Below are 18,099 nucleotides of genomic sequence, written 5' to 3'. Positions count from 1 at the left end.
ACATTCTATCTTGTTCCCCTTTCATGTACCTTGGCATTCCTATATGCCTCTTAAATTTTGGGGTGTTAAATACGTGACCTACATAAGTGTATAATGTCAAAGGGAAGGAAAGTGTCCGGATTAGTTAGAATCGTAAAGAGGTAAATGTTTAATTATGGAAAGTTGGCAAGAACCGAATATTTTACTACGCGAATGCTTATAAAAATAAGTAATAATTCAGTAAGTAAATGATCAATGCCAATTTAGCAAGTGAGGTGCGGTTTTTCTCTTTTCTTTGGAATCTTGAACTTCTCCAAATTTGGTAGATCTATCCACCAGAATGGTTGGCAGTATAATCTTAGGCCTGCTTGACCGCCGTGCATCACTTTGAAAATCAAGCTCCTCGTTAGTTCTAGTTCATAGAAAAAAAATTGAATTTCTAACGAATGTAAAGTCAGTTCAAGCTTGAATTTTATGTTTTAATTGGTGAAATTTCGGTTTGGAAAAAAATTATTTTACTTGCTTTCCTAAATATTCATATTGGTGCTAGATATATTTTCTTGTGCACCGGCCCAAAATTTAATTGTTTTGGATTGGTCAATAATGTGCACTAGGAAATTAAGTTAAGGTGGATCTTTGAATTCTTATCTTCCAACCAAATAATAAGGAAATAATTTATTTCATCGAATTACATAAATTCTGTTTATATTTTCGACTTTTACTATCAATAACTAAAATTTATAACCTACAACTTTTTGCATTATGAAGAACCTACTATGTTTCATTTGTCAAATAAATAAACAAATATGCTTTCTATTAAACCCTCCTAAGGAAAGTCGCCAAGTCTCATCCCCACATTTTCATATCTTAATTAAGACAGCTCAACTCTTATGTACAGATGAGAAGTTGAGCTAACTCTCCCAAATCTAAGAAATTCCTTCCAACTCACGTACTTCACACTATTCCCAACATCACACGTCCACTATATAAATCCAAATGAACACATGTACCATTTCAAGCCATCTCGAATTAACTTGTTAGTTTCTAATATCTACCTTTTGCAACACCATGGGACGTTCTCACCAAAATTTCATAATCCTGATTCTTTTTTCTGTCAGCTTAGCATCATTTAGCGGGAACATCATTGCTGAGGCACGTAAACTTGCAGAGATCCCTGAGCTTCCCATGGTTCCTAAGCCTGAGCTTCCCGTGTTTCCAAAGCCTGAGCTTCCTGTGTTTCCAAAGCCTGAGCTTCCGGTGCTTCCTAAGCCTGAGCTTCCTGTCATTCCTAAGCCTGAGATTCCCGTACTTCCTAAACCTGAGCTTCCAAAGCCTGAGCTTCCGGTGCTTCCAAAGCCTGAGCTTCCGGTCGTTCCTAAGCCTGAGCTTCCCGTGGTGCTTAAGCCTGAGGTTCCCGTGGTTCCAAAGCCTGAGATTCCTGTTCTTCCAAAGCCTGAGCTTCCCGTGCTTCCAAAGCCTGAGCTACCTGAGGTTCCAAAACCTGATGTTCCTGTAGTTCCAAAGCCTGCTGTGGTTCCTGAGTTTCCAAAGCCCACGTTTCCCGTCATTCCGAAGCCCACATTGCCAGAGTTGCCTAAGGATTTTCCTATCCCTTCCGTTACCCATCCATAAAGTAATGCTTTTTGCAAAGCTTGATGTCTATTGATTCACCTTACAACTGCTACTTTTAGTACCTAGATCTCTGTAGAATGCTGATGAAGTTTGGATGATTATTTATTTGTTTTCAGGGTTATATATATAGTATGGTCATTTATACATGTATTTCATTAAAATATTGATTACAGAATGTGCTTGATTTTTGTATAGGAAATGTTGCTGGTAGCAATTAATGTCACGAACCAGGATCCATAAATTAAAGGTTTTCAATTTATAAGCTGAAAACAAATCATGAACAAATATCACCCTTTTCTATAATTAATCAATTTGGAAGGAAAAGGAATGGAAAATGAACATTTATTTGTCACTCAAGTAATTGCACACATTGTTCCTGCAGTGGGATCTATTTCACCATGGTGCATCAGGCCCTTCACTCCACCAATACACTAAATTTAATCATCAAATTGAATAGGTTTACAGAATCCGATAAATACTTCAGTCCACAGTTGTGTCAAAAAATCAAGAGACATATATAAATGTTATTGGCAAGGTAAATGTCCTTATGTGATTCGTCAACTTCAAAAGACTTTGTACTCGGTACAATCTAGCTGTACATGTCTGGGATTGGTATTCTTTTAATGCTGCGCTTTTCCTGCAGCACCATGAAGATGATAGTATTTGTTTATCGAATTCCCCATCATCAAAGATCAGTGAGAGGTTGTGGTCAGATGGCATGGCTGCTATGATAAATTTATTTGTCTATACTTTTGGCAATAACATTGACAAGATGCTCAAAACCGAACAAGAGACATGTTTGAATCAGACTTCACCTAGCAATATGACTAAGTTCAGCCTGCCGTCTTACTGTCCTTAGCTGATGAGATGATTTATGAAGTCGCAGAAGAAGAAAATGTCTCTATGGTTGACACTTGAGAGTCTGTACAAGTCAAACTTCTGAACGAACAAATTACTATTGAAGCAACAGTTATTCTCTCTACGAATGAAGAAGGTAATGTTCTTGAAGGACCATTTTGACGTGTTACTCCAAGTTGCCGCAAACCTTATGGAAACACTATGGATGGCCAAGAGTAGGTAAAACATCACTCGCATATGGTGATTTTTAAAATGGTATTAAAATATAGTTTTCATCCAAAAATGAGAGCTTATGTTGCTAAAACATGTGCGGATATGCATTTGGTGCGAATTCAAATTTAGTTTAAAGCATAGCGAGGATATTACAATGGATCTCAAAACATAACTACAAGTACGATATTACATCTATCTCATCTTCTAAATAACCAAGCATCCTTCTTCATCTCTAACACGTCAAAATATAGCATAAGGCGTGAGAATGTCTTGTGAGAATACCCGAGTGCAACTCTTCAAGAGTAAAGGATGATGACAGTCGTCTATACTTGGAGTTGAACCTCCAAAATACTTTAAATCAACAAAACATCCCAATACCCTTAAAGCAGGTTCATGTAATATCATTGACTTTTGAACAAATACCAACATATTAGTTTCACAACATTAGTAGAAATGCAATGCCTATGATCCTAAACCCAATTTCCATGTCCATCCGACAATATACTACAAGGTTTGTACGTCCACATAACATCGTGGAGTCACCTAGGGTTGGGTTTTTAACCGAAAAAACAATTCGGAACGAGATACGAACCTGTTGGAACTGGTTAGTAGTAATCGGTCGGGTTCTCTGTTCTTAGTTTATGACTTATTCCACTTTTGTTGTTTCGGTGTCTGGTCCGGTTCTGTTTTGAACACTTTCTTAAATTGCACATTTTTGTAACACCCTATCTTTCAATAACTTCAAATTCATCCCTTGGACTTTGAATTATGTCATGTTTGGCCCTTGGTTTGGAAAGAAGTGGCAAAATTGTGATTTTGGAAATTTGAGTAGTACGTTGGGTGTACATGTGAGTACGCTAAGCGTACTAGGTCTTGCCCTAGTACACTGGGCGTACACATGTGTACGTTCGGCGTACGAGTGCCAGAGTGAAACCTTAACTTTTAGGGTTTGTGGAGTAGTTAAGCACCTTATGGACCATCTCCTCTCATGTTTTCCATCCTCCAAGCCTTTTATCCGTTTTTAGCAAACCCTAGTCCATAAGAGAGAGTTTTAGAGCCTAAAGTGTGTTGGTGATGTGATTGAATGAGAAGAAAAAGCATCAAGGAGTCAAGGAAGGAATCAAGCTTGTAGATCTGAGGTTGTCACCATCTCGGGGAGCTTTAGAAGGTATAAAGCTTCTACCTTTATGCTTGAATTGTGTAGATCTTGTTTTGGCCAGTTTTTGGTATCCTTCTTCTCCCAAGAGTCCCAATATTGTGCATGCTTTTCTTTGGTCGACTTAAGCTGTCCTTTCAGAACTTAGGATGGGTCCTAAGGCATAAAAATGAGGTCCCTTGAGCTAGTTTGGTCCTTAGTTCATTGTAGGAGGTCTAAGTGGGTTAAGAACATGTATTAAGCACTTTTTGGTTGACCAAAGTCTTAAAGTTTGAGACTTTATGGTTCTACAACACATTTGAGTATTCGATCTAAAGTTTGAGCTCAAGTGCTTAATCCATTAAGCACTTATAGAAGGTTTAAGTTTTGCATGAGTACACCCCGCGTAAGCTTCTGTATGCCCCACGTTTGGAGTCAATACCTTGTAATGGGTCAATGCAAGGCAAGGTACGCCCAGCATACCGAACGGGTACGCCCCCCCGTAGGTCCCCTGATTGGATTTCAGATTTTGGGCTTCGGGTATTGGGCCATCTTTTGGGCTTTGATACTTGGGCCCTAATGGAATGAGTATATAAGTGTGTTTTGGGGCTAAGTAGAGGATCGGACCTTTGGACAAGTCCCAATAAGGAGTTGGGCCCAATTTTGAAAATTGGGCCAAGTGTAGGCTTGCAGGGGCTTGGGCCTTTGGATCAGGATTTGGGTTTGGCCTACATTGGATTGCGATGGACCATCTGGGGTTTTATGGTTTGGGATTTTATCTTGCTAGATCTTCTTGAGTGAATGGCATTAGGCCCATTTTGGAAAATTGGGCCACAATTGGGCTAAGAGTTTATTTTTATATTGGACCTTTTGTCATCTGGTTTTGTCCTTGGCTTTGGGTCATGTTTGAGGAAGGGTAAAAAGGTCTTTTACCCTGTTTGTTGGACTCATTATATGAGTCAGTGGCTAGATGCTAATGATTATCATTTATCTTCTAGCAGATCTGCAGCTAGAGGGTATTCATGGAATCAACTATTGTTGGAGTGTTGTCTTGATGATGATGGTTTGGGATCTGGCAGTCAGCGGTCAGGGATCATCTGTGTGTTTCAGCAACACGAGGTGGATTTTCCATACTGTACTAACAGGGGCAAAGGCACCAATGTTGTCCCTTTGGTTGATATCCTAAGATTGTTGATATGCCAAGTACGGAATAGATATGCATGAGTATATATGCTAGTTATGGATATGATAGTCTGGTAGATCTGCAGGACTGCCTGTGATATTGTCTGATTATCTGTATATGATATTATCTGTTATATGTTTCATATATTGTGTGGGTTGGGTTGAGGGTGTACTACTTTGTGTTGTAGCCAACAAACCCTGCAGTATTCGAGATATGAGCTGAGGGCCAGGGATGGCATTCCAGACTCATACTGAGGAGTCATTAGCATTCCATATATGACCTGAGGGCCAGGAAGGGAATGTCAGACTCATACTGAGGGCACATTAGCATTCCAGATATGAGCTGAGGACCGAGTGGTATACCAGAATCATATTGAGGGTTTGATGGTATTGGAGCAATCCATATATGAGCTGAAGGTCGGGAAGGGCATGTCAGACTCATACTGAGTGCTCATGGGCATTCCAGATACGAGCTGAGGGCTGGGTAGGGCATGCTAGACTTGTAATGTGGGTCGGGGAGCAAGACAGACATAAGATGTGGGCCTAGGGGGCAAGCCAGACGCTTGTTGTGGGCTCAGGGGTAATCTAGTCTATTAGCTGTGGACCCATTGCATGTTGTTATTTGTATGGGGGAACTAACAAAGCTTTGTGATTACGGTTTTAGTTTATTGTTTCAGGTGCTTTAGATGTTTTGGCTAGGCGAAGGCGTGACCATGTCAGACTCTTGTTGAGGGCACATTAGCATTCCAGATACGAGCTGAAGACCGAGTGGTATGCCAGAATCGTACTGAGGGCTTGAGGGTATTGGAGATATCCATATATGAGCTGAAGGCCGGGAAGGGCATTTCAAACTCATACTGAGCGCTCATGGGCATTCCAGATACGAGCTGAGGGCTGGGTAGGGCATGCTAGACTTGTAATGTGGGTTGGGGAGCAAGACATACATAAGTTGTGGGCCTAGGGGGCAAGCCAGACGTTTGTTGTGGGCTCAGGGGTAATGAAGTCAATTAGTTGTGGACCCATTGCATGTTGTTATTTGTATGGGGGAACTAACAAAGCTTTGTGATTACGGTTTTAGTTTATTGTTTCAGGTGCTCAGATGTCTTGGCAAGGCGAAGGCGTGATCATGCCAGACTCTTGTTGAGGGCACATTAGCATTCCAGATACGAGCTGAAGACCGAGTGGTATGCCAGAATCGTACTGAGGGCTTGAGGATATTGGAGATATCCATATATGAGCTGAAGGCCGGGAAGGGCATGTCAGACTCATACTGAGCGCTCATGGGCATTCCAGATACGAGCTGAGGGCTGGGTAGGGCATGCTAGACTTGTAATGTGGGTTGGGGAGCAAGACAGACATAAGTTGTGGGCCTAGGGGGCAAGCCAGACGTTTGTTGTGGGCTCAGGGGTAATGAAGTCAATTAGTTGTGGACCCATTGCATGTTGTTATTTGTATGGGGGAACTAACAAAGCTTTGTGATTACGGTTTTAGTTTATTGTTTCAGGTGGTTCAGATGTTTTGGCAAGGCGAAGGCGTGACCATGCCAGACTCTTGTTGAGGGCACATTAGCATTCCAGATACGAGCTGAAGACCGAGTGGTATGCCAGAATCGTACTGAGGGCTTGAGGGTATTGGAGATATCCATATATGAGCTGAAGGTCGGGAAGGGCATGTCAGACTCATACTGAGCGCTTATGGGCATTCCAGATACGAGTTGAGGGCTGGGTAGGGCATGCTAGACTTGTAATGTGGGTTGGGGAGCAAGACAGACATAAGTTGTGGGCCTAGGGGGCAAGCCAGACGCTTGTTGTGGGCTCAGGGGTAATCTAGTCTATTAGCTGTGGACCCATTGCATGTTGTTATTTGTACGGGGCAACTAACAAAGCTTTGTGATTACGGTTTTAGTTTATTGTTTCAGGTGCTTTAGATGTTTTGGCAAGGCGAAGGCGTGACCATGCCAGACTCTTGTTGAGGGCACATTAGCATTCCCGATGGTATGCCAGAATCGTACTGAGGGCTTGAGGGTATTGGAGATATCCATATATGACCTGAAGTGCGGGAAGGGCATGTCAGACTCATACTGAGCGCTCATGGGCATTCCAGATACGAGCTGAGGGCTGGGTATGGCATGCTAGACTTGTAATGTGGGTTGGGGAGCAAGACAGACATAAGTTGTGGGCCTAGGAGGCAAGCCAGACGTTTGTTGTGGGCTCAGGGGTAATCAAGTCAATTAGTTGTGGACCCATTGCATGTTGTTATTTGTATGGGGGAACTAAGAAAGCTTTGTGATTACGGTTTTAGTTTATTGTTTCAGGTGCTTCAGATGTTTTGTCAAGGCGAAGGCGTGACCATGCCAGAATCTTGTTGAGGGCACATTAGCATTCCAGATACGAGCTGAAGACCGAGTGGTATGCCAGAATCGTACTGAGGGCTTGAGGGTATTGGAGATATCCATATATGAGCTGAAGGCCGGGAAGGGCATGTCAGACTCATACTGAGCGCTCATGGGCATTCCAGATACGAGCTGAGGGCTGGGTAGGGCATGCTAGACTTGTAATGTGGGTTGGGGAGCAAGACAGACATAAGTTGTGGGCCTAGGGGGCAAGCCAGACGTTTGTTGTGGGCTCAGGGGTAATGAAGTCAATTAGTTGTGGACCCATTGCATGTTGTTATTTGTATGGGGGAACTAACAAAGCTTTGTGATTACGGTTTTAGTTTATTGTTTCAGGTGCTCAGATGTCTTGGCAAGGCGAAGGCGTGACCATGCCAGACTCTTGTTGAGGGCACATTAGCATTCCAGATACGAGCTGAAGACCGAGTGGTATGCCAGAATCGTACTGAGGGCTTGAGGGTATTGGAGATATCCATATATGAGCTGAAGGCCGGGAAGGGCATGTCAGACTCATACTGAGCGCTCATGGGCATTCCAGATACGAGCTGAGGGCTGGGTAGGGCATGCTAGACTTGTAATGTGGGTTGGGGAGCAAGACAGACATAAGTTGTGGGCCTAGGGGGCAAGCCAGACGTTTGTTGTGGGCTCAGGGGTAATGAAGTCAATTAGTTGTGGACCCATTGCATGTTGTTATTTGTACGGGGGAACTAACAAAGCTTTGTGATTACGGTTTTAGTTTATTGTTTCAGGTGCTTCAGATGTTTTGGCAAGGCGAAGGCGTGACCATGCCAGACTCTTGTTGAGGGCACATTAGCATTCCAGATACGAGCTGAAGACCGAGTGGTATGCCAGAATCGTACTGAGGGCTTGAGGGTATTGGAGATATCCATATATGAGCTGAAGGTCGGGAAGGGCATGTCAGACTCATACTGAGCGCTTATGGGCATTCCAGATACGAGTTGAGGGCTGGGTAGGGCATGCTAGACTTGTAATGTGGGTTGGGGAGCAAGACAGACATAAGTTGTGGGCCTAGGGGGCAACCCAGACGCTTGTTGTGGGCTCAGGGGTAATCTAGTCTATTAGCTGTGGACCCATTGCATGTTGTTATTTGTACGGGGGAACTAACAAAGCTTTGTGATTACGGTTTTAGTTTATTGTTTCAGGTGCTTTAGATGTTTTGGCAAGGCGAAGGCGTGACCATGCCAGACTCTTGTTGAGGGCACATTAGCATTCCCGATGGTATGCCAGAATCGTACTGAGGGCTTGAGGGTATTGGAGATATCCATATATGACCTGAAGCGCGGGAAGGGCATGTCAGACTCATACTGAGCGCTCATGGGCATTCCAGATACGAGCTGAGGGCTGGGTATGGCATGCTAGACTTGTAATGTGGGTTGGGGAGCAAGACAGACATAAGTTGTGGGCCTAGGAGGCAAGCCAGACGTTTGTTGTGGGCTCAGGGGTAATCAAGTCAATTAGTTGTGGACCCATTGCATGTTGTTATTTGTATGGGGGAACTAAGAAAGCTTTGTGATTACGGTTTTAGTTTATTGTTTCAGGTGCTTCAGATGTTTTGTCAAGGCGAAGGCGTGACCATGCCAGAATCTTGTTGAGGGCACATTAGCATTCCAGATACGAGCTGAAGACCGAGTGGTATGCCAGAATCGTACTGAGGGCTTGAGGGTATTGGAGATATCCATATATAAGCTGAAGGCCGGGAAGGGCATGTCAGACTCATACTGAGCGCTCATGGGTATTCCAGATACGAGCTGAGGGCTGGGTAGGGCATGCTAGACTTGTAATGTGGGTTGGGGAGCAAGACAGACATAAGTTGTGGGCCTAGGGGGCAAGCCAGACATTTGTTGTGGGCTCAGGGGTAATGAAGTCAATTAGTTGTGGACCCATTGCATGTTGTTATTTGTATGGGGGAACTAACAAAGCTTTGTGATTACGGTTTTAGTTTATTGTTTCAGGTGCTTCAGATGTTTTGGCAAGGCGAAGGCGTGACCATGCCAGACTCTTGTTGAGGGCACATTAGCATTCCAGATACGAGCTGAAGACCGAGTGGTATGCCAGAATCGTACTGAGGGCTTGAGGGTATTGGAGATATCCATATATGAGCTGATGGTCGGGAAGGGCATGTCAGACTCATACTGAGCGCTTATGGGCATTCCAGATACGAGTTGAGGGCTGGGTAGGGCATGCTAGACTTGTAATGTGGGTTGGGGAGCAAGACAGACATAAGTTGTGGGCCTAGGGGGCAAGCCAGACGCTTGTTGTGGGCTCAGGGGTAATCTAGTCTATTAGCTGTGGACCCATTGCATGTTGTTATTTGTACGGGGGAACTAACAAAGCTTTGTGATTACGGTTTTAGTTTATTGTTTCAGGTGCTTTAGATGTTTTGGCAAGGCGAAGGCGTGACCATGCCAGACTCTTGTTGAGGGCACATTAGCATTCCCGATGGTATGCCAGAATCGTACTGAGGGCTTGAGGGTATTGGAGATATCCATATATGACCTGAAGCGCGGGAAGGGCATGTCAGACTCATACTGAGCGCTCATGGGCATTCCAGATACGAGCTGAGGGCTGGGTATGGCATGCTAGACTTGTAATGTGGGTTGGGGAGCAAGACAGACATAAGTTGTGGGCCTAGGAGGCAAGCCAGACGTTTGTTGTGGGCTCAGGGGTAATCTAGTCTATTAGCTGTGGACCCATTGCATGTTGTTATTTGTATGGGGGAACTAACAAAGCTTTGTGATTACGGTTTTAGTTTATTGTTTCAGGTGCTTCAAATGTTTTGGCAAGGCGAAGGCGTGACCATGCCAGAATCTTGTTGAGGGCACATTAGCATTCCAGATACGAGCTGAAGACCGAGTGGTATGCCAGAATCGTACTGTGGGCTTGAGGGTATTGGAGATATCCATATATGAGCTGAAGGCCGGGAAGGGCACGTCAGACTCATACTGAGCGCTCATGGGCATTCCAGATACGAGCTGAGGGCTGGGTAGGGCATGCTAGACTTGTAATGTGGGTTGGGGAGCAAGACAGACATAAGTTGTGGGCCTAGGGGGCAAGCCAGACGCTTGTTGTGGGCTCAGGGGTAATCTAGTCTATTAGCTGTGGACCCATTGCATGTTGTTATTTGTACGGGGGAACTAACAAAGCTTTGTGATTACGGTTTTAGTTTATTGTTTCAGGTGCTTTAGATGTTTTGGCAAGGCGAAGGCGTGACCATGCCAGACTCTTGTTGAGGGCACATTAGCATTCCCGATGGTATGCCAGAATCGTACTGAGGGCTTGAGGGTATTGGAGATATCCATATATGACCTGAAGTGCGGGAAGGGCATGTCAGACTCATACTGAGCGCTCATGGGCATTCCAGATACGAGCTGAGGGCTGGGTATGGCATGCTAGACTTGTAATGTGGGTTGGGGAGCAAGACAGACATAAGTTGTGGGCCTAGGAGGCAAGCCAGACGTTTGTTGTGGGCTCAGGGGTAATCAAGTCAATTAGTTGTGGACCCATTGCATGTTGTTATTTGTATGGGGGAACTAAGAAAGCTTTGTGATTACGGTTTTAGTTTATTGTTTCAGGTGCTTCAGATGTTTTGTCAAGGCGAAGGCGTGACCATGCCAGAATCTTGTTGAGGGCACATTAGCATTCCAGATACGAGCTGAAGACCGAGTGGTATGCCAGAATCGTACTGAGGGCTTGAGGGTATTGGAGATATCCATATATGAGCTGAAGGCCGGGAAGGGCATGTCAGACTCATACTGAGCGCTCATGGGCATTCCAGATACGAGCTGAGGGCTGGGTAGGGCATGCTAGACTTGTAATGTGGGTTGGGGAGCAAGACAGACATAAGTTGTGGGCCTAGGGGGCAAGTCAGACGTTTGTTGTGGGCTCAGGGGTAATGAAGTCAATTAGTTGTGGACCCATTGCATGTTGTTATTTGTATGGGGGAACTAACAAAGCTTTGTGATTACGGTTTTAGTTTATTGTTTCAGGTGCTCAGATGTCTTGGCAAGGCGAAGGCGTGACCATGCCAGACTCTTGTTGAGGGCACATTAGCATTCCAGATACGAGCTGAAGACCGAGTGGTATGCCAGAATCGTACTGAGGGCTTGAGGGTATTGGAGATATCCATATATGAGCTGAAGGCCGGGAAGGGCATGTCAGACTGATACTGAGCGCTCATGGGCATTCCAGATACGAGCTGAGGGCTGGGTAGGGCATGCTAGACTTGTAATGTGGGTTGGGGAGCAAGACAGACATAAGTTGTGGGCCTAGGGGGCAAGCCAGACGTTTGTTGTGGGCTCAGGGGTAATGAAGTCAATTAGTTGTGGACCCATTGCATGTTGTTATTTGTATGGGGGAACTAACAAAGCTTTGTGATTACGGTTTTAGTTTATTGTTTCAGGTGCTTCAGATGTTTTGGCAAGGCGAAGGCGTGACCATGCCAGACTCTTGTTGAGGGCACATTAGCATTCCAGATACGAGCTGAAGACCGAGTGGTATGCCAGAATCGTACTGAGGGCTTGAGGGTATTGGAGATATCCATATATGAGCTGATGGTCGGGAAGGGCATGTCAGACTCATACTGAGCGCTTATGGGCATTCCAGATACGAGTTGAGGGCTGGGTAGGGCATGCTAGACTTGTAATGTGGGTTGGGGAGCAAGACAGACATAAGTTGTGGGCCTAGGGGGCAAGCCAGACGCTTGTTGTGGGCTCAGGGGTAATCTAGTCTATTAGCTGTGGACCCATTGCATGTTGTTATTTGTACGGGGGAACTAACAAAGCTTTGTGATTACGGTTTTAGTTTATTGTTTCAGGTGCTTTAGATGTTTTGGCAAGGCGAAGGCGTGACCATGCCAGACTCTTGTTGAGGGCACATTAGCATTCCCGATGGTATGCCAGAATCGTACTGAGGGCTTGAGGGTATTGGAGATATCCATATATGACCTGAAGCGCGGGAAGGGCATGTCAGACTCATACTGAGCGCTCATGGGCATTCCAGATACGAGCTGAGGGCTGGGTATGGCATGCTAGACTTGTAATGTGGGTTGGGGAGCAAGACAGACATAAGTTGTGGGCCTAGGAGGCAAGCCAGACGTTTGTTGTGGGCTCAGGGGTAATCAAGTCAATTAGTTGTGGACCCATTGCATGTTGTTATTTGTATGGGGGAACTAAGAAAGCTTTGTGATTACGGTTTTAGTTTATTGTTTCAGGTGCTTCAGATGTTTTGTCAAGGCGAAGGCGTGACCATGCCAGAATCTTGTTGAGGGCACATTAGCATTCCAGATACGAGCTGAAGACCGAGTGGTATGCCAGAATCGTACTGAGGGCTTGAGGGTATTGGAGATATCCATATATGAGCTGAAGGCCGGGAAGGGCATGTCAGACTCATACTGAGCGCTCATGGGCATTCCAGATACGAGCTGAGGGCTGGGTAGGGCATGCTAGACTTGTAATGTGGGTTGGGGAGCAAGACAGACATAAGTTGTGGGCCTAGGGGGCAAGCCAGACGTTTGTTGTGGGCTCAGGGGTAATCTAGTCTATTAGCTGTGGACCCATTGCATGTTGTTATTTGTATGGGGGAACTAACAAAGCTTTGTGATTACGGTTTTAGTTTATTGTTTCAGGTGCTTTAGATGTTTTCGCAAGGCGAAGGCGTGACCATGCCAGACTCTTGTTGAGGGCACATTAGCATTCCAGATACGAGCTGAAGACCGAGTGGTATGCCAGAATCGTACTGAGGGCTTGAGGGTATTGGAGATATCCATATATGAGCTGAAGGCCGGGAAGGGCATGTCAGACTGATACTGAGCGCTCATGGGCATTCCAGATACGTGCTGAGGGCTGGGTAGGGCATGCTAGACTTGTAATGTGGGTTGGGGAGCAAGACAGACATAAGTTGTGGGCCTAGGGGCCAAGCCAGACGTTTGTTGTGGGCTCAGGGGTAATGAAGTCAATTAGTTGTGGACCCATTGCATGTTGTTATTTGTATGGGGGAACTAACAAAGCTTTGTGATTACGGTTTTAGTTTATTGTTTCAGGTGCTTCAGATGTTTTGGCAAGGCGAAGGCGTGACCATGCCAGACTCTTGTTGAGGGCACATTAGCATTCCAGATACGAGCTGAAGACCGAGTGGTATGCCAGAATCGTACTGAGGGCTTGAGGGTATTGGAGATATCCATATATGAGCTGAAGGTCGGGAAGGGCATGTCAGACTCATACTGAGCGCTTATGGGCATTCCAGATACGAGTTGAGGGCTGGGTAGGGCATGCTAGACTTGTAATGTGGGTCGGGGAGCAAGACAGACATAAGTTGTGGGCTAGGGGGCAAGCCAGACGCTTGTTGTGGGCTCAGGGGTAATCTAGTCTATTAGCTGTGGACCCATTGCATGTTGTTATTTGTACGGGGGAACTAACAAAGCTTTGTGATTACGGTTTTAGTTTATTGTTTCAGGTGCTTTAGATGTTTTGGCAAGGCGAAGGCGTGACCATGCCAGACTCTTGTTGAGGGCACATTAGCATTCCCGATGGTATTCCAGAATCGTACTGAGGGCTTGAGGGTATTGGAGATATCCATATATGACCTGAAGGCCGGGAAGGGCATGTCAGACTCATACTGAGCGCTCATGGGCATTCCAGATACGAGCTGAGGGCTGGGTATGGCATGCTAGACTTGTAATGTGGGTTGGGGAGCAAGACAGACATAAGTTGTGGGCCTAGGAGGCAAGCCAGACGTTTGTTGTGGGCTCAGGGGTAATCAAGTCAATTAGTTGTGGACCCATTGCATGTTGTTATTTGTATGGGGGAACTAAGAAAGCTTTGTGATTACGGTTTTAGTTTATTGTTTCAGGTGCTTCAGATGTTTTGTCAAGGCGAAGGCGTGACCATGCCAGAATCTTGTTGAGGGCACATTAGCATTCCAGATACGAGCTGAAGACCGAGTGGTATGCCAGAATCGTACTGAGGGCTTGAGGGTATTGGAGATATCCATATATGAGCTGAAGGCCGGGAAGGGCATGTCAGACTCATACTGAGCGCTCATGGGCATTCCAGATACGAGCTGAGGGCTGGGTAGGGCATGCTAGACTTGTAATGTGGGTTGGGGAGCAAGACAGACATAAGTTGTGCGCCTAGGGGGCAAGCCAGACGTTTGTTGTGGGCTCAGGGGTAATCTAGTCTATTAGCTGTGGACCCATTGCATGTTGTTATTTGTATGGGGGAACTAACAAAGCTTTGTGATTAAGGTTTTAGTTTATTGTTTCAGGTGCTTTAGATGTTTTGGCAAGGCGAAGGCGTGACCATGCCAGACTCTTGTTGAGGGCACATTAGCATTCCAGATACGAGCTGAAGACCGAGTGGTATGCCAGAATCGTACTGAGGGCTTGAGGGTATTGGAGATATCCATATATGAGCTGAAGGCCGGGAAGGGCATGTCAGACTCATACTGAGCGCTCATGGGCATTCCAGATACGAGCTGAGGGCTGGGTAGGGCATGCTAGACTTGTAATGTGGGTTGGGGAGCAAGACAGACATAAGTTGTGCGCCTAGGGGGCAAGCCAGACGTTTGTTGTGGGCTCAGGGGTAATCTAGTCTATTAGCTGTGGACCCATTGCATGTTGTTATTTGTATGGGGGAACTAACAAAGCTTTGTGATTACGGTTTTAGTTTATTGTTTCAGGTGCTTTAGATGTTTTGGCAAGGCGAAGGCGTGACCATGCCAGACTCTTGTTGAGGGCACATTAGCATTCCAGATACGAGCTGAAGACCGAGTGGTATGCCAGAATCGTACTGAGGGCTTGAGGGTATTGGAGATATCCATATATGAGCTGAAGGCCGGGAAGGGCATGTCAGACTCATACTGAGCGCTCATGGGCATTCCAGATACGAGCTGAGGGCTGGGTAGGGCATGCTAGACTTGTAATGTGGGTTGGGGAGCAAGACAGACATAAGTTGTGGGCCTAGGGGGCAAGCCAGACGTTTGTTGTGGGCTCAGGGGTAATGAAGTCAATTAGTTGTGGACCCATTGCATGTTGTTATTTGTATGGGGGAACTAACAAAGCTTTGTGATTACGGTTTTAGTTTATTGTTTCAGGTGCTTCTGATGTTTTGGCAAGGCGAAGGCGTGACCATGCCAGACTCTTGTTGAGGGCACATTAGCATTCCAGATACGAGCTGAAGACCGAGTGGTATGCTAGAATCGTACTGAGGGCTTGAGGGTATTGGAGATATCCATATATGAGCTGAAGGTCGGGAAGGGCATGTCAGACTCATACTGAGCGCTTATGGGCATTCCAGATACGAGTTGAGGGCTGGGTAGGGCATGCTAGACTTGTAATGTGGGTTGGGGAGCAAGACAGACATAAGTTGTGGGCCTAGGGGGCAAGCCAGACGCTTGTTGTGGGCTCAGGGGTAATCTAGTCTATTAGCTGTGGACCCATTGCATGTTGTTATTTGTACGGGGGAACTAACAAAGCTTTGTGATTACGGTTTTAGTTTATTGTTTCAGGTGCTTTAGATGTTTTGGCAAGGCGAAGGCGTGACCATGCCAGACTCTTGTTGAGGGCACATTAGCATTCCCGATGGTATGCCAGAATTGTACTGAGGGCTTGAGGGTATTGGAGATATCCATATATGACCTGAAGGCCGGGAAGGGCATGTCAGACTCATACTGAGCGCTCATGGGCATTCCAGATACGAGCTGAGGGCTGGGTAGGGCATGCTAGACTTGTAATGTGGGTTGGGGAGCAAGACAGACATAAGTTGTGCGCCTAGGGGGCAAGCCAGACGTTTGTTGTGGGCTCAGGGGTAATCTAGTCTATTAGCTGTGGACCCATTGCATGTTGTTATTTGTATGGGGGAACTAACAAAGCTTTGTGATTAAGGTTTTAGTTTATTGTTTCAGGTGCTTTAGATGTTTTGGCAAGGCGAAGGCGTGACCATGCCAGACTCTTGTTGAGGGCACATTAGCATTCCAGATACGAGCTGAAGACCGAGTGGTATGCCAGAATCGTACTGAGGGCTTGAGGGTATTGGAGATATCCATATATGAGCTGAAGGCCGGGAAGGGCATGTCAGACTCATACTGAGCGCTCATGGGCATTCCAGATACGAGCTGAGGGCTGGGTAGGGCATGCTAGACTTGTAATGTGGGTTGGGGAGCAAGACAGACATAAGTTGTGGGCCTAGGGGGCAAGCCAGACGTTTGTTGTGGGCTCAGGGGTAATCAAGTCAATTAGTTGTGGACCCATTGCATGTTGTTATTTGTATGGGGGAACTAACAAAGCTTTGTGATTACGGTTTTAGTTTATTGTTTCAGGTGCTCAGATGTCTTGGCAAGGCGAAGGCGTGACCATGCCAGACTCTTGTTGAGGGCACATTAGCATTCCAGATACGAGCTGAAGACCGAGTGGTATGCCAGAATCGTACTGAGGGCTTGAGGGTATTGGAGATATCCATATATGAGCTGAAGGCCGGGAAGGGCATGTCAGACTCATACTGAGCGCTCATGGGCATTCCAGATACGAGCTGAGGGCTGGGTAGGGCATGCTAGACTTGTAATGTGGGTTGGGGAGCAAGACAGACATAAGTTGTGGGCCTAGGGGGCAAGCCAGACGTTTGTTGTGGGCTCAGGGGTAATGAAGTCAATTAGTTGTGGACCCATTGCATGTTTGTATTTGTATGGGGGAACTAACAAAGCTTTGTGATTACGGTTTTAGTTTATTGTTTCAGGTGCTTCAGATGTTTTGGCAAGGCGAAGGCGTGACCATGCCAGACTCTTGTTGAGGGCACATTAGCATTCCAGATACGAGCTGAAGACCGAGTGGTATGCCAGAATCGTACTGAGGGCTTGAGGGTATTGGAGATATCCATATATGAGCTGAAGGTCGGGAAGGGCATGTCAGACTCATACTGAGCGCTTATGGGCATTCCAGATACGAGTTGAGGGCTGGGTAGGGCATGCTAGACTTGTAATGTGGGTTGGGGAGCAAGACAAACATAAGTTATGGGCCTAGGGGGCAAGCCAGACGCTTGTTGTGGGCTCAGGGGTAATCTAGTCTATTAGTTGTGGACCCATTGCATGTTGTTATTTGTACGGGGGAACTAACAAAGCTTTGTGATTACGGTTTTAGTTTATTGTTTCAGGTGCTTTAGATGTTTTGGCAAGGCGAAGGCGTGACCATGCCAGACTCTTGTTGAGGGCACATTAGCATTCCCGATGGTATGCCAGAATCGTACTGAGGGCTTGAGGGTATTGGAGATATCCATATATGACCTGAAGCGCGGGAAGGGCATGTCAGACTCATACTGAGCGCTCATGGGCATTCCAGATACGAGCTGAGGGCTGGGTAGGGCATGCTAGACTTGTAATGTGGGTTGGGGAGCAAGACAGACATAAGTTGTGCGCCTAGGGGGCAAGCCAGACGTTTGTTGTGGGCTCAGGGGTAATCTAGTCTATTAGCTGTGGACCCATTGCATGTTGTTATTTGTATGGGGGAACTAACAAAGCTTTGTGATTAAGGTTTTAGTTTATTGTTTCAGGTGCTTTAGATGTTTTGGCAAGGCGAAGGCGTGACCATGCCAGACTCTTGTTGAGGGCACATTAGCATTCCAGATACGAGCTGAAGACCGAGTGGTATGCCAGAATCGTACTGAGGGCTTGAGGGTATTGGAGATATCCATATATGAGCTGA

At 45.9% G+C, this 18,099-nt stretch overlaps 1 protein-coding gene across 1 annotated transcript; it reads left to right on the top strand.

Annotated features, from left to right (window-relative positions):
- The first annotated feature begins 1,047 nt into the window (after window positions 1–1,047).
- Window positions 1,048–1,611, top strand: LOC128129263 (protein PELPK1-like). Its single transcript, XM_052767891.1, has one exon. It carries the CDS (start codon window positions 1,048–1,050, stop codon window positions 1,609–1,611), a length of 564 nt encoding a protein of 187 aa, XP_052623851.1.
- The last annotated feature ends 16,488 nt before the right edge of the window (window positions 1,612–18,099 follow it).

This window comes from Lactuca sativa, chromosome 9, assembly GCF_002870075.4.
Source record: "Lactuca sativa cultivar Salinas chromosome 9, Lsat_Salinas_v11, whole genome shotgun sequence".
In the NCBI taxonomy this organism is placed as follows: Eukaryota; Viridiplantae; Streptophyta; class Magnoliopsida; order Asterales; family Asteraceae; genus Lactuca; species Lactuca sativa.
Note: the sequence above shows the minus strand (reverse complement) of the source record. Positions and strands in the feature narration are given on the sequence as shown.

Excerpts from the sequence above, each read along its gene's own strand:
- LOC128129263 (XM_052767891.1), top strand. The coding sequence starts at position 1,048 with ATGGGACGTTCTCACCAAAATTTCATAATCCTGATTCTTTTTTCTGTC.